General features: G+C 41.3%; 2 protein-coding genes across 5 annotated transcripts in view; one reads left to right on the forward strand and one right to left on the reverse strand.

The window, feature by feature from the left end:
- The window catches only part of TRMT1L (tRNA methyltransferase 1 like), a 53,627-nt gene extending 52,535 nt beyond the window's left edge, over positions 1–1,092 (reverse strand). Inside the window, exon 1 of the mRNA XM_032393059.1 lies at positions 768–1,092. Within this exon, the coding sequence (XP_032248950.1) occupies positions 768–1,008 (241 nt within the window). The 5' untranslated portion in view covers positions 1,009–1,092. The remainder of the gene's footprint in view (positions 1–767) is intronic.
- The window catches only part of SWT1 (SWT1 RNA endoribonuclease homolog), a 101,274-nt gene continuing 88,067 nt past the window's right edge, over positions 1,024–14,230 (forward strand). For 2 of the 4 annotated variants that reach the window (XM_032393056.1, XM_032393057.1), the window contains exons 1-4: positions 1,024–1,573; positions 5,078–5,167; positions 7,876–7,956; positions 10,761–10,819. In XM_032393056.1, the coding sequence (XP_032248947.1) occupies positions 1,118–1,573; positions 5,078–5,167; positions 7,876–7,956; positions 10,761–10,819 (686 nt within the window). In that variant the 5' untranslated portion in view covers positions 1,024–1,117. The remainder of the gene's footprint in view (positions 1,574–5,077; positions 5,168–7,875; positions 7,957–10,760; positions 10,820–14,230) is intronic. The other 2 variants (XR_004297960.1, XM_032393058.1) reach the window with 1 other exon arrangement.

Here is a 14,230-nt window from a genome sequence, read left to right on the forward strand (position 1 = left end):
AACTTTCTTAGACTTTACACCTAAAAGTGTTCAGAAGATTCTTAAGTGTTTCTCTTTATGGTCCAATAAATCACCACTTAGAAAACATGCAAGCACATACATTAGCACAATAACACGGGCTATTAATTTTCAACAGTCCACTTCTGATGGAACGGAGTGCAAAACTCAATTGGTATTTATGACTGAGGGAAGACATCCATAATTTAGTCGACCTTTTCTTAAACTACTTATCAGCCTCAAATTCTTTTTGGAAGCAAGCTGCTAAAGAAAATTAAATAATAAGAAAAACCCATCTATTTGTGTATATCGAGCATAAAAACTAGTTGATAGCAATGGTTTCTAAATCTTGGCAGCTAGGATCTACTACAGTAAACAGGCTGCCTTGGTTACCATCTCACATTTTGAAGGACTTAGCGAACCATGGCAGACGGGGTTGAGAGGGAAACTACCAAATTAATGTAACTTCTATCTTCGTAGCAGAAAAAGACCCCCTTTAACGAAGAAGCCCTCAACCTCATTATTTCCTTTTATCTGCAGCACTCCTGGCCTCCACAAATCCTTCACCATGATGTCCTCGAGGTTTGTGCCTTCTCCCATTCTGTACCCGCTTTACCCACTACACGGGTCCCTCCTTCCTCCCCCCCACATCCCTAAACCTGCCTTTCCCCATTAAACCATCCCAGTGAAGAAGGGCCTCCCCTACTCCCCAGCAAGGCGCACTTTCTCGCTTCTTCTGCGGCAGAAAGATCTAGGCCTCCTGCACTTACTGCTTTCAGCCTCGTCAGGGGCAGAGGCTAGGGACGGGGACAGGGCCGGAGCCTGGGCCAGGGCAGGGGCTGGGGCTGGAGCCGAGGCCGGAGTCGGAGCCGAGTCCGGGGCCGGGGCCGAATCCGGGGCCGGAGCTGGGACCCGAGCCGAGTCCGGGGCCGGGGTCGGGACCTGGACCTGGGCCACCTCCACCTCCTCCTTCTCCTGGGTTAGCAGCTCCTCCTCCGCCATATTCTCCATAGTTACCGCCTCCGTGCCAGGCCCGCCCGGGGACCAGGAGGGGCTCACGGCGGGGTGAGAGAACTGGCGTGAATGCCCAGAGGGCTGGATCCAAGGAGTGGGAAAGCAAATGGGAAGGGCTGGATGCGTGCAACAGACAAAAGATGAAGAACCAGTGACCAAATCCTGTCAGCAGAAAAATAAAAAGCCAGAGGCAGCAATTCGCAGTCCCGTCCGCTTCCCTTTCCCTGAGGCGTTACGACGGCACCACAGCCTGCGCAGAAACGTAATGGGGACGGCGTCCAATGAGGTAAGAGAGTTCCGCTTCCACGGTGCGTCTCCGTTCCAGCCGTCAACCAAGGAAGCGAATCAAGACTACAATACCCAGGGTGCAGCGCGCCAGCTGGGGCGGAGCCGGAGTTCCAAGTCCTTGGAGGAAGTAAATGCAAAGCTAAACAAACACTCGGAGCGTTGGAGTAGTAGTCTGGGTCCGAGTGCAGGACTACATTTCCCAGCGAGCATCGGGTCCAGGGGGGACCCTTTTTCTTGGTCTGGGCCTCCGGAGTCGCCACCGCTGCGGGCACTGGTAAGGCAACTGGGGCGCTAGTTGACGTTTTGCTGGGCAAGTTCCCACCTCTCTCCCTCCGGTACCCTAGCGGGTGGCCAGCCGGTCAGAGGATTCCGGAGGCCCCGCAAGCCTGGGCGGGGCGACTCTGTAGGCGGATCCGGGGTTGAGTCCGCTCAGTGAAGGGTGTGGTTCTGGTCGGCTCTGCCTCTGGAGTTGCCTCTCGCTCAGAGCGAGAGTCTGGTTTCTTCCTGCGGAGCCCCTGGGCCGCGGCGGCTTACGAGCAGCTAAGGAGCTTCTCTGCTAGTCTGGTTGATTTGGAATCGGGCTCTGCGCTTACTTTCGCACCCTCATCCACACCGTGACCTGAACACGTCTCCTTTTGTCTTTATTTTGCTTTAACCTACATATTCCTGTTATCATCAGCATTGCCCTGTGGTTGTAGGAGTTCTGTGGGTAGAGAAGTGTGTGTGTGCGCGCGCCCTACGCTTGTAGTTAGACTTAATAACCACAGCTCTGAGTGTGTTGAGCTTTGCGGCACCTGGTTGATGCGATTCAGATTCCACACGGCATCTGCCAGAGAGTCCTCTGGCCCGCGTACTTCCCTTCCCTTTACTCTCCGGCCTGCTTAAATTTAAGTCTCACGCATTCATGCCCCTGGCGCAGACAGGAAAACTTGAGGTTTCTGGCTGCTCTTTCTTCCCGGGACTGGTCCGAATGTTATAGGCAGCAGGGAAGGAGAGGGAAGCCCCTTTTAGTCTTAGTTAGGAGACTCACCCTTCCAGCTGGGTTTTTCCTGGTCCATAAAGCTGATACTTAATGCCTACCTATATCATTGGCCTATTTATTTCCTGCTTGTTTCGGAGCCCAGGTGAGAGCAAGTGTGATTATTTGGCACTTTGAAAGTGTAACAGAATTAGTTACCACCTCCCAACCCCCCCCCCCCCCCCCCCCAGTAGTTAGGAAGTGTACATGTAGGCTTTTTCCCCCTCCTTCCCTAGTGAGTTACAGTTCTAAAGTCCTCATAATGCCTTCAACCTCAACTTTAAAAAAAGAAAAGATTTATTTATTTTAAGAGATAGAGAGCACGCGAGTGGGGGGAGGGGGGCAGAGGGAGAAGGAGAGAGAGAGAATCCCAAGCCGACTCTCCTGGACAAGCGCTGAGTTGGAGGCCGGGCTGATCCCACCTGCCCGAGATTAGGACCCCAGCAGAAACTAAGAGTGCCATGCTCAACCCACGGACCACCGAGACGCACCCCACCCCAACTTTTTTTTTTTTTTTTTTTAAAGATTTTATTTATTTATTTGAGAGAGAGAGAATGAGAGAGAGAGCACATGAGAGGGGGAGGGTCAGAGGGAGGAGCAGACTCCCTGCAGAGCAGGGAGCCCGATGCGGGACTCGATCCGGGGACTCCAGGATCATGACCTGAGCCGAAGGCAGTCGCTTAACCAACTGAGCCACCCAGGCGCCCCCCCACCCCAACTTTTAACTAGTTTTCCTGAATGTATAACTGCCTCACTGCTCTTAACAGTCAATTAAAAATGGGAAAATAACACGTTATAATTTACGAGAATGAGTAGTGGCTAATAATATTTATGCATCATCAAAGCATCATTGATTTTTTTTCTATTTCCAAAAAGCTAGATGGTTAATTGAAAACTTGATTCACTGTATCAGTCTCATTATTTAACACCAGCTGGAAACCGGAAGATGAAAATTGGTTAGATTTTAGCGTGTGGATTCTATGGGAATTTTAATAAGAATTTCTAAGCATGGTCTGTGTCTTGAGACATTCTAAAAAAAGGAATCTTCAAAGTTTGAAGATTATATTAAGTGACTGTATTATTCATCTATTGCTGCCTAAGTTATCCTAAAACTTAGTGGTTTAAAACAACAATAAACATTACCTCACAGTTTCTGTGCCTCAGGAATTCAGAAGTGGCTTTCTGGGTGGATCTGGTTCTGAGTCTCAGGAGGTGGCAGTGAAGATATCAGCCAGGGAAGCTTCCACTCAAAGGCTTGATTAGGGCTGCAGTATTAGCTTCAAAGCTGGCCCGCTCACATGCCTGGCAGTTGGTTCTTTTTTGGCAGCGGGCTTCAGTTCGCTGGTGGGCAGCTCCATGGGCTACTTGATTGTCCTCATGATATGGTGGCTGGCTTTCCCTAGAGTGAGAGAAAAACACAAGCCACAGTGTCTTATATGACCCAGCCACATACTGCCATATGGCAGTTCCTATTGGTGTCACAGGCCAGCGCTATTTAGTATGAGAGGACTCGCCTGAGAGTGTAATTACCAGGCAGCAGAGATCATCAGGAGCCACTTTGGAGGCTGGCCAACTCAGGAAGTCTCCCCTTTGAGTTGATATTTTGATTTTCATGAAGTCAACACGAATTTCACACTATTATAAAACATTTGTCATGGTAAACATATATGTGTTTTTCCTCTGATGGTCCACTATCTGCAGTGATTTTTTTTTCAATTGGCTTATGGGTGAGAGGTTGAAATTTAGCCTTATTTTGTATTCAAAGCAACAACGTAAGATGAACGTGGATCAGTTTAAATTGTAGAAGTTAACATAAGTAGTACGTTGCCTCTAAACAGTTCATTTCATGGAATTTATTATTATTATTTTTTATTGTACCTTTCCCCAACATGGAATAGAATCCTTCGAAGAAGAAGGGGAAAAGAAGATTATTCCTCTAATCTGGAAGCTCAGCTGTGAATTCAGTTGTTGCCATACATTATCTTACAAAGCAAAATTTTGGGGTAAATTAAGATTGTTCTTAGAAGTCTATATTAAATATTCTTTAATTAATTTTTATTATTAGCTTTTCTCTTAGCTGTCAGCATTTTCTTTCTCTTTATATTCATCGAACCATTCTAAAAGTTTGATTTGATCATTCTTTCATAGGACTTCACTTACTGTGGTCACGATTGACCATGAGTACTTGCAATTGCCTGTTTTCTAGCCTTTCTTACATTCATAGTTTCCATATGTGTCACTATCAGCAATAAACTCTCCTTTGGGCTTTGCTGCTAGACTCCTTTTATATCTTCCCGTCCCAGCAGACCTGATGAGGTTCCCATTCTCTGGCCTTTCGATTCCAGCCCAGGATTCTTCTGTTACACACTAAGTTGAATGGAGGGTGTGTCAGGAAAATAAAGACTTAGAATGAATTGATTTTGAGGCATAGGTTGGGCAAAATACAGCAGTCCTATAGGCAGTTGAAAATGGTGATCTGAAGCTTGAGAGAGAAGGTCAGGGCTAAAGGCACAGTTTTGAGAGGTCATTCCTAAAAAGGTGGTAGATGAAATTGAAGGAGAGGAAGAGATCATTATGACGGAGACTGTAAGTGAAATAAAGTGGAACAATGAGAGAATCCTGTTGTCTTGGGAATGGTTATAAGATGGAAATCATTTTGTAAAACTCCAGTCTTTATAAAACTGAAAGAAGACTAATTTCTAATGTATTTTGTTGTGATGGTGGTTAAAACAAAAACACCTAATGTGTTTTTTATTTTAGCTTTTCAAAATGTCCAACAGAGAATCTTGTGGCGAAAAAGAGAAGTCTCGGAGAAAAGGCACCACTGCATCACCCAACTTTGACGTAGAAGTAAGAATTTTGATTTACTGACCCAAAGATACCTTTTTTTTGCAGTTCATTTTTATGTAATGAAAAAAACCCCTCAGTTTTATGTAGATGTGTATGAGATATGTAAATGAGATATGTAAATGTTTTGTTTTGCCCTTCTGACCCAGGAGAAGTAATTTGTTTTTCCCATTCTCCACCCCCCATTCTTTACTCGCATTATTTTATTGATTGCTCACAACTGTATGAGGTAGGTACCATTATTATCCCAATTATACAAATGCCAGAACTGAGGCTTACGTAAGTAATTTGCCTAGGCATTCCTGACTTGACTCTAGGTCCCCCAGATTCTCCTTTACATAGAAATAACTCACCAGTAGACCTTTTTGCACATCGCCTTTGTCATTTACTCAGCATTGAATAAGATTATATGCTCATCAGTCAGAATGGGCTATCCTGTGCAGGGGAGGCTAAGGGTAGGGAATGCATGCTCACACTGCCTTAAGAAGTATTTTACTAGATGAAATTTAGGATATTCAATTAATTGAGCTGAGTGTTGTTTCCAGGACGCAAGAGTGCAATGTGACTGATGTAATAAAACAAACAAAAAAACCCCCTGCAATTAGTTATTTTTTTAAATATTTTTAAAAAAAATTTTATTTATTTGACAGAGAGAGACACAGCGAGAGAGGGAACACAAGCAGGAGGAGTGGGAGAGGGAGAAGCAGGCCTCCCACTGAGCAGGAAGCCTGATGTGGGGCTCCATCCCAGGACCCTGGGATTATGACTTGAGCCTAAGGCAGATGCTTAACCGACTGAGCCGCCCAGGCGCCCCACCCCCTGCAGTTAGTTTTATTATAAACTCTCTGAATAGTCTGCATAGTGCATCATCAGAATTAGGGTTCATGCTGTAATACCATCCACAATGAGAGACTAAAGTCTAGCAAAGGTGAATATTCCCTGTGGAAGTGATTTCTGTGCTAGCAGATGAGTTCATAAGGTCTTTAGACGACCTGGATAAAGTATTCTAGGGATCATTACACTTTTTGGTGTTTGTTCTTTGCTTACTAACTTTCTGATTACTAATTTGGCCTCCCAAGTATAGAGATAATTGGAAAGGGGACCCTGGAGTATGGCCATACAGTACCATGGTGTCTTTGATTTATATATTCCCCAATTTGGCACTAATAATTGGCATGCCGTTTGCAGTTCGCCTCCGATTCTCTCCTAACCTACTTGAATCAGACTTTTTCAGGCCATCACTCCTCCAAATATGCTTTCATCAAGGCTAGCAGTGGTTTCCATGTTGCTAAATCCATCGGTCAATTTTCAGACTTCCTCTGACTTGACCCATCAGCCGTATTTGACATAGCCAATTGCACCTTCTCCTTGAAACATTTTCTTCACTTAGCTTTTGAGACACCATATTCTCCTGATTTTCCTTTACATTGGTGACTGCTTCGAAATGTCCTTTGCTGATTCCTCTTCATCTTCCTAAACTATAACCTTTCAAGTGCCCGGCTTCATTTACCCTATTTAGAAATTGCAATTCCATTCTTTCATTTGGTTGGGCCAAAATCTTGGTTGTCATCCCCTACCTGCATCCAGTCTATCAGCAAATTCTATCAGCTTTCTCTTGATAATATAGAGTCCGACTACCTCCTCTGCTATCACAACGATCCAGACAATCAGCTTGCTTCCCCAGATTGTTCCAGTAGTTTCCAAATTTATCTCCCTGCTTCCACCTTTGCCTCTCATTGTTCTCTTCTCAGCAAGCCCCCAGAATGATCCTATTAAAATGTAAGTCAGATCATGTCACTCCTCTGCTCAGTACTTTCTGGTAGTTTCCCACTTCACCCAGAGTAACAGCTGAAGTCCTAGCTGGGGCCAAGAAAACAACTGGCCCTCCCCATCTGGCCTTCTCATTCTCCCATTGCTTTCTGCATTTTGTGGTTCCTTGCTACTATTCCAGCAATAAATCCTGGCACATTCCTGCCTCAGGGGCTTTGCCCTTGAATGGAAAACTTTTTCCCTAGATATTCACATGGCTTCTTCTTCACTTCTTCAGGTCTCCAGTCAGATGTCAGCTTATCAGTGGGGCCTTTCCTGACTACCCTGTTTAAAATTGCAGCTGCCTCCATGCCCACCTCCAAGCCCTTCCTGCCCTCTTTCTCTGCTCTATTTTTTTCCAGCACATTGTTTGACTCACTAAATATATTACTTGTTTATTTGTAAATTCCTGCCCGATATTTTAACCTCCATGAGGGCAGGGACTTTTGTGTTTTCATTAATCTGTCCCCACCGTCTAGAATGTCTTTGATACACGGTAGGTCCTCACAATATGTTTGTCCTGGGTCTACTGAATTTTGGATCCCCTGGGAAATGACTGGATATATGGTTTTGCTTTGTAGAAGACTGAGTTCCACCATGGCAATGCCTCCTCCCCACGCCTTTATCTGAGCTGTCAGCTGACCTTCTGCTGTAGCACCTGTGTCCTACCTCATCTCTAATTCAGGAGCGCCTAGATCTTCTGATTTCTACTTGAGTCTTCCTTCTAGTTGAGTTTCCCTCCCTCTTACCAAAGTTTGTGTGCCTTTAAACATTTCCCCCCACCCTTGAAGTTTATTATGAATGTAGAATGTTAGTTTATGATAACAATGATTAAATAACACTGTCTTATATTGTGCTTTATTTTGTGCTTTTCTTTCCTTTTTTCCAAATGCCATTCTTAGGATAGGACAGAGAAAAAAACTTCAAGTTCTACTAGTTCAGCTTGCTGTGTAAGGTCTGTTTCATCAGAGAAGAGAAGACTGGTGAGTGTATACTGTAACTAACTCTAGGTATTATTTATATTAAAGTTTTAATGTGTAATTAGAAGGTTTATGATATAAATTCCCCCATTACTTTTCTACTCATCTTTTCTTTTTTTTTTTTTTTAAAGATTTAATTTATTTATTTCACAGAGAGAGATACAGCGAGAGAGGGAACACAAGCAGGGGGAGTGGGAGAGGGAGAAGCAGGCTTCCCGCTGAGCAGGGAGCCCGATGCGGGGCTCCATCCCAGGACCCTGGGATCATGACCCGAGCCGAAGGCAGACGCTTAACGACTGAGCCACCCAGGCGCCCCTCTTTCTTTTATACTTTGTGATAGCCAACAGAAAGAAAACCAGTGTTTGGTTTCTTCCTTCCTTCTACTCACCAAAAAGCATTTATCAAGTTATTTCTTTGTGCTGGTAGACCCTATCATGTGGGGTTAGACAACATGGATATAAATTAAGAGAGGTTTTTTTTAATTCAGTTAGCCAACATATAGTACATCATTAGTTTCAGATGTAGAGTTCAGTAATTCATTAGTTGCATATAACACCCAATGCTCATCACATCACGTGCCCTCCATAATGCCCATCACCCAATTACCCCATCCCCCATTCCACCTGCCCTCCAGCAACCCTCAGTTTGTTTCCTATAGTTAAGAGTTTCTCATGGTTTGTCTCCCTCTCTGATTTCTCCCGATTTAGTTTTCCTTCCCTTCCCCTATGATCCTCTGCACTATTTCTTATATTGCATGTATGAGTGAAACCGTATGATAATTGTCTTTCTTTGATTGACTTATTTCACTCAGCATAATACCCTTCAGTTCCATCTACGTCTGTGTAAATGGTAAATATTCATCCTTTTGATGGCTGAGTAATATTCCTGTGTGTGTGTGTGTGTGTGTGTGTGTGTGTATGTATGTGTGTATACACACACCACATCTTTATCCATTCATCTGTCGATGGATATCTGGACTCCCTCCACAGTTTGGCTATTGTGGACATTGCTGCTATGAACATTGGGTGCAGGTGCCCCTTCGGGTCAGTACATTTGTATCTTTGAGGTAGATACCTAGTAGTGCAATTGCTGGGTGGTAGGGTAGCTCTGTTTTCAACTTCTTGAGGAACCTCTATAATGTTTTCCAGAGTGGCTGCACCAGCTTGCATTCCCACCAACAGTGGGAAATGGGAAAAGGGTTTCCTTTTCTCCACATCCTCGCCAACATTTGTTGTTTCCTGACTTGTTAATTTTAGCCATTCTGACTGGTGTGAGGTGGTATCTCATTGCACAATTTTCAGTGCAATGAGATACCATATCTCATTGCACAATGTCAGTGCACAATCTCTATTTCCTAAATGATACATTTTTTTTTCTTTCTTTGTTGTTTCCTTGATGCCAAGGGATGTTGAGCATTTTTTCAGGTGTCTGTTGGTCATTTATATGTCTTCTTTGGAGAAATGTCTGTTCGTGTCTTCTGCCCATATCTTGACTGGATTATTTGTTTTTTGGGTGTTGAGTTTGATAAGTTCTTTATACATCTTGGATATTAGCCCTTTATCTGTTATGGCATTTGCAAATATTAAGAGAGTTTTTAAGTCTTTTCCCATATATGGTTATATTTGGCTTTATAATATCTTTTGCAGGTAGCCAAGGCAGATATGTAGTGTTTGTGCTTTCAGATTCAGAAATTGAGGTCCAGGAGGTTAAGTGACTTGTCCAAGGACACCAGATTGTTAATAGCAACAGAACCAAGTCCAGAGTCATGCAAATAATTAAAAAGACATTAAGCTAGTGCAAGCTAGGGTGGTTGGTGAAGTACTCACGACATTCAAGTTGAAGTTAGGTGTATGTCGGGATAGCTACGCGGTCGGGGGTAATAAGAGAAAGTAGTTGTGAAAGTTGTGTGAATGCAGAATTCGGTTTTTTAAGGATTTGTTTGTTTTTGTATTTGTATAATGACACTGCTGTTTCAATTTATTGTTTCTATATTAACCTTCTTAAAACACAGGTTTCAATATATTTCTCGTCTGTTGAAAAATCACTTTTTAATCTGTCATTCCAGACCTCTTAAATTTGGTCACACCTTAACTAGCCAGTTTTCTTTTTTCTTCCTGAAAACAGCCCTTCTGCTTCTAACTAGGCTGGTTTATTTTCTCTCTGCTGAATTTACACTAGTCATCTCCAGTTTCTTAGAATGCCTAAGCTTTCTTAGCTGAGAAAACCTTTTTCTTTTACTCGTTAATCTGTATTCAATCTTTAGCATATATTTTGTCCATCTTTTTTCCTAAGTATGTTCCAACTTTTGGTCCTTGGTGTTTTGAACTCTTTTACAATTTATTGTTACTGCTTTGACACTTAGGTATGTCCTTTCATTAGATTATTCGTACATATCCGTCTTCTCTCTATTCTTTAAGTCTTTAGGACAGGACTTAAATAGGACTATATCCTATTTCTCTCTTACTTCTTTTGTGCCTAGGCCTGTATCCCCAGAGCACATGGAGAGACAGACTGGGAGAGTAGAGATAGTAGAGCTTGTTTCAATCCTGGCTCTGCTGCTGACTTGCTGTGTAACATTGAGGAAGATACTTTTCTCTGTTTGAGCCTTGAGTACTTTATCTGTAAAATGGGGATGATGATAATACCTGTCTCAGGATTATTAAAAAGATTAAATAAATAAATGTGTCAGTCTATTCAGTAACACATAGATGTGGAAAAATATATTGTCTCCCAGTCTCTTTCTCCTGTTAACTATATGTCAGTGCACAATTTCTCTTTCCTAAATGAGACATTTTTTTTTCTTTCAGAAATCAGATCACACAGACATTCTGTACTGTGATGTAAAAAGAAGACAAGAACTGAAAAGGTAAATTCCTCCTTTTTGTTGATATCTTTTACTTTGGGGGGCTTAGAATTGTGAGACTAAATATTTTGATTTGCAAAATTTTTTGTTTACTTTGATTAGTACTGATTTCATGCCAATATTTCTAGCTGTAGCACAGGTTATGATTACTGAATTTTTTTTGAAGATTTTATTTATTTGAGAGAGAGAGAGACAGCAAGAGAGCACAAGCAGTGGTGGGTGGGGAGCGGCAGAGGGAGATGTAGACTCCTCGCTGAGCAGGGAGCCCGACTCGACTCAGGGTGCGATCCCAGGACCCCCGAGATCATGACCTGAGCCAAAGGCAGACACTTAACAGACTGTCACCCAGGTGCCCCTGATTATTGAATTTTCTTAATATTAGTGTAAATTTAATAAAAAGTTGAGTGAAATAAAAAGTCTATCACAATTCTGTGCTATGTAAATAACACTTTCAAGTAAATGCAGATTTTTATCTCTGGTGATTTGATTTTGACACACCCTTATAAGATACATAACTCTGTTACAAATAATAATAGAAGAAGTTATGTGGCTGGCTTAAAAATGTTATAAAGATAAATTACATATTACCTGTGAAGAGAATATGTCAATTATTGAATTGTTATGGTTTTAAAACTGTGTTATTTACATAGGATATGGCTACAACTAGAGAACTTGGAGAAAAATGGTAGGAATAGTGGGGATTATTTTTCTTTAATTTCTGTGTTCTTGGATAAAAATTTCAGAGAACTTTGTGGTGAAGGCATTTCTTGCCACTAATGGGGTAAATAAATATAAAGTATAACGTATGATAAAAGTTGATGAGATCATAGTTTCTCTAAAAATAAGGAGTTATGAGAAAATGATAAAGATGGCATTAAATATATACATAAAAGTTCTGCTTCCCAGACAAGCTTAGTCAATGTTTGCTAAAAACAAAAAATTCAACCTGCCTCTGGCTTTTCTTTTGGTTTTTCTTTGTTTTTGTTTTTGAATCATCTCCTCCTCTTTCTTTGTGATACTTTGCTCCTATATTATTATCTGTTGAAGTATATTCTGTTATAAATTTCACATTACATTGACTATTAGTTTCTAAACTTTTTCAAAATGGATTTTTAATGCCTTTTATCCTAGTATTTTTTTTTTTTTTAAGTTCTAAAACACTGTGTGGTTTTTCACTAGTTACCTTTAGCCTTATTAAGGGCACATTTTCTAGCCCTTGATTTTCTATGTACGAATAAGGGAATGAATAGACTTCTGATCTATGTATACTACTCCCCTAGACTTGTCCACATAGTCTTTGGGAAGAAGAAACAACAATATTGTTGAATTGTTTTGAGAATAGGATCTAAACTATTCCAAGGATGCAATGAAGTGCACCTTGGCTTCAGTATTTATTCCAAATCTGCTATTTGGCTTCATCTCTTGCAACACTGAATAGTCAAATGCCTACTGCAGCATTTTTGCATTCCTGAACCCATGTATGATCTATGATCATGCCATTGTGTGGGTTATCATCATATCTACTGAGAGTAAGGACGTCAGTGATGTGAACAAGGCGTGGCATTTGGATTTATTGTTACTATCTGAATATTTGCTTTCAGCTATTGGTAAGCTCTCTAGATAAAACTTGTAGTGAAATTTTCTTTTGTCAAAGACAAACTATATGGCATACAAGATATTTTAAAACTGCTTTGTCATGTGTTTAAACAATATGGGATAGGAGCTATTATATACTGAAAAGGTTGCTTGGACAAAAGAAAGCTGTCCTACTGTGCTTTTGCAAACATCAGTATCAACAGTGCAGAACTTCTAACAACCATTGGTTGCCTGCAGAGAATGTGGTTCATTTGCTGCTGTTGTTTATTCATTGGAGAAGTAAACAAACTTACTTGCCTCAAGGTTATAAGTATTTCTTTATGGTATATGGCATCTTCTGTAAAAATCTCCCTATTCAGCTCTAGGGATGGTTCCAAAATTGGTGTGCAGTGAAAGCTGAGGTGCAGATGAAAAATCAGAATTTTGTCATCCTGAAAGCCACTTATATCGTTCCATTACCACAATTCTCGATCCGTGGTTTAAGTACATATAGATGTATTAGCAATGAAAATATCAGCAAGGGTAACAATCTTTTTTTTTTGATTTAAAATCAATTAACTTATATTATTAGTTTCAGAGGTAGAGTTCAGTGATTCATCAGTTGCATACAACACCCAGTGTTCATCACATCATGTGCCCTCCTCAATGCCCATCACCCAGTTATCCCATCCCCCCACCTACCTCCCCTCCAGCAAGCCTCAGTTTGTTTCCTATAGTTAAGAGTCTCTTTGCTTTGTCTCCCTCTCTGTTTTCATCTTTTTCCTTCTTCCCCTATGTTCATCTGTTTTGTTTCTTAAATTAAGGGCAACAATCTTAAGTATGCTTTTGAAAATATTCAGAAAGCATTTCTCTGAGCAGTGCACTTTCAGTTTGTGGTATTTCTTCACTAAGTTGCATCATCACTGTTGACCAAATCTTTTTAAGCCCAGGAATTGAAGAGGTGGGAGGTTTTGCATCAGTTACTATTAGATAGATGGCAAAATTGCCACGAGCAAGACCCATTATTGGCAGAATTAGCCAAAAAGTAATTTATTCTTCAATTGAGTTAAGTTGAAAGTAAGTATATAATTCAGTATCCTGAGTGAACATTATGATGACCAACAGAGCAGTCTAACAGCTGATAGTGTTGAGAAATTGTTTCTGAAGTATATCATATTTTAAAATGGCTACTAAATTTTTACATAGTCTAATAATAAAGTTTTGACAAAATTTCACACTTATTATATGACAAGAGTTCGTCTAGGATGGTGTTTCAACTTTAGCTGAATATTGATTTTATACTGTCATTCATAAAAGATAAGTATTTAAAAAAAATAAGTATTTGCTCCATGTCTAACTTATATCTAAAAAGATATCAGAACTTTAGTATTTTGGGTTGCAAATATAAAACTGCCTTATCACAATCTAGTATTTTGCAAGACTAGTTGATAAGAGGTAGTTTTAAGATTTAATTTTGTTGGTCTTTTAAAAGGTATTGTATTGAGTTTTCATTAATTCCAACCCTACAGACCATGGCGCATAGATGGCTATAAAACATGCAGCACAGGGCGCCTGCGTGGTTCAGTTGGTTAAGCAACTGCCTTCAGCTCAGGTCGTGATCCTGGAGTCCCAGGATCGAGTCCCACATCGGGCTCCCCACTCAGTGGGGAGTCTGCTTCTCCCTCTGACCCTCTCCCCTCTCATGCTCTCTCTCACACTCTCTCTCAAATAAATAAATAAAATCTTTAAAAAAAACCCAAAAAACAAAAAACATGCAGCACAGGGTTGCTGTGAAGAACAAATAAAAAGGAATATGAAGGGGCGCCTGAGTGGCTCAGT

The sequence above is a fragment of the Phoca vitulina genome, unplaced genomic scaffold (assembly GCF_004348235.1).
Source record: "Phoca vitulina isolate PV1807 unplaced genomic scaffold, GSC_HSeal_1.0 scaffold71, whole genome shotgun sequence".
Lineage (NCBI taxonomy): Eukaryota > Metazoa > Chordata > Mammalia > Carnivora > Phocidae > Phoca > Phoca vitulina.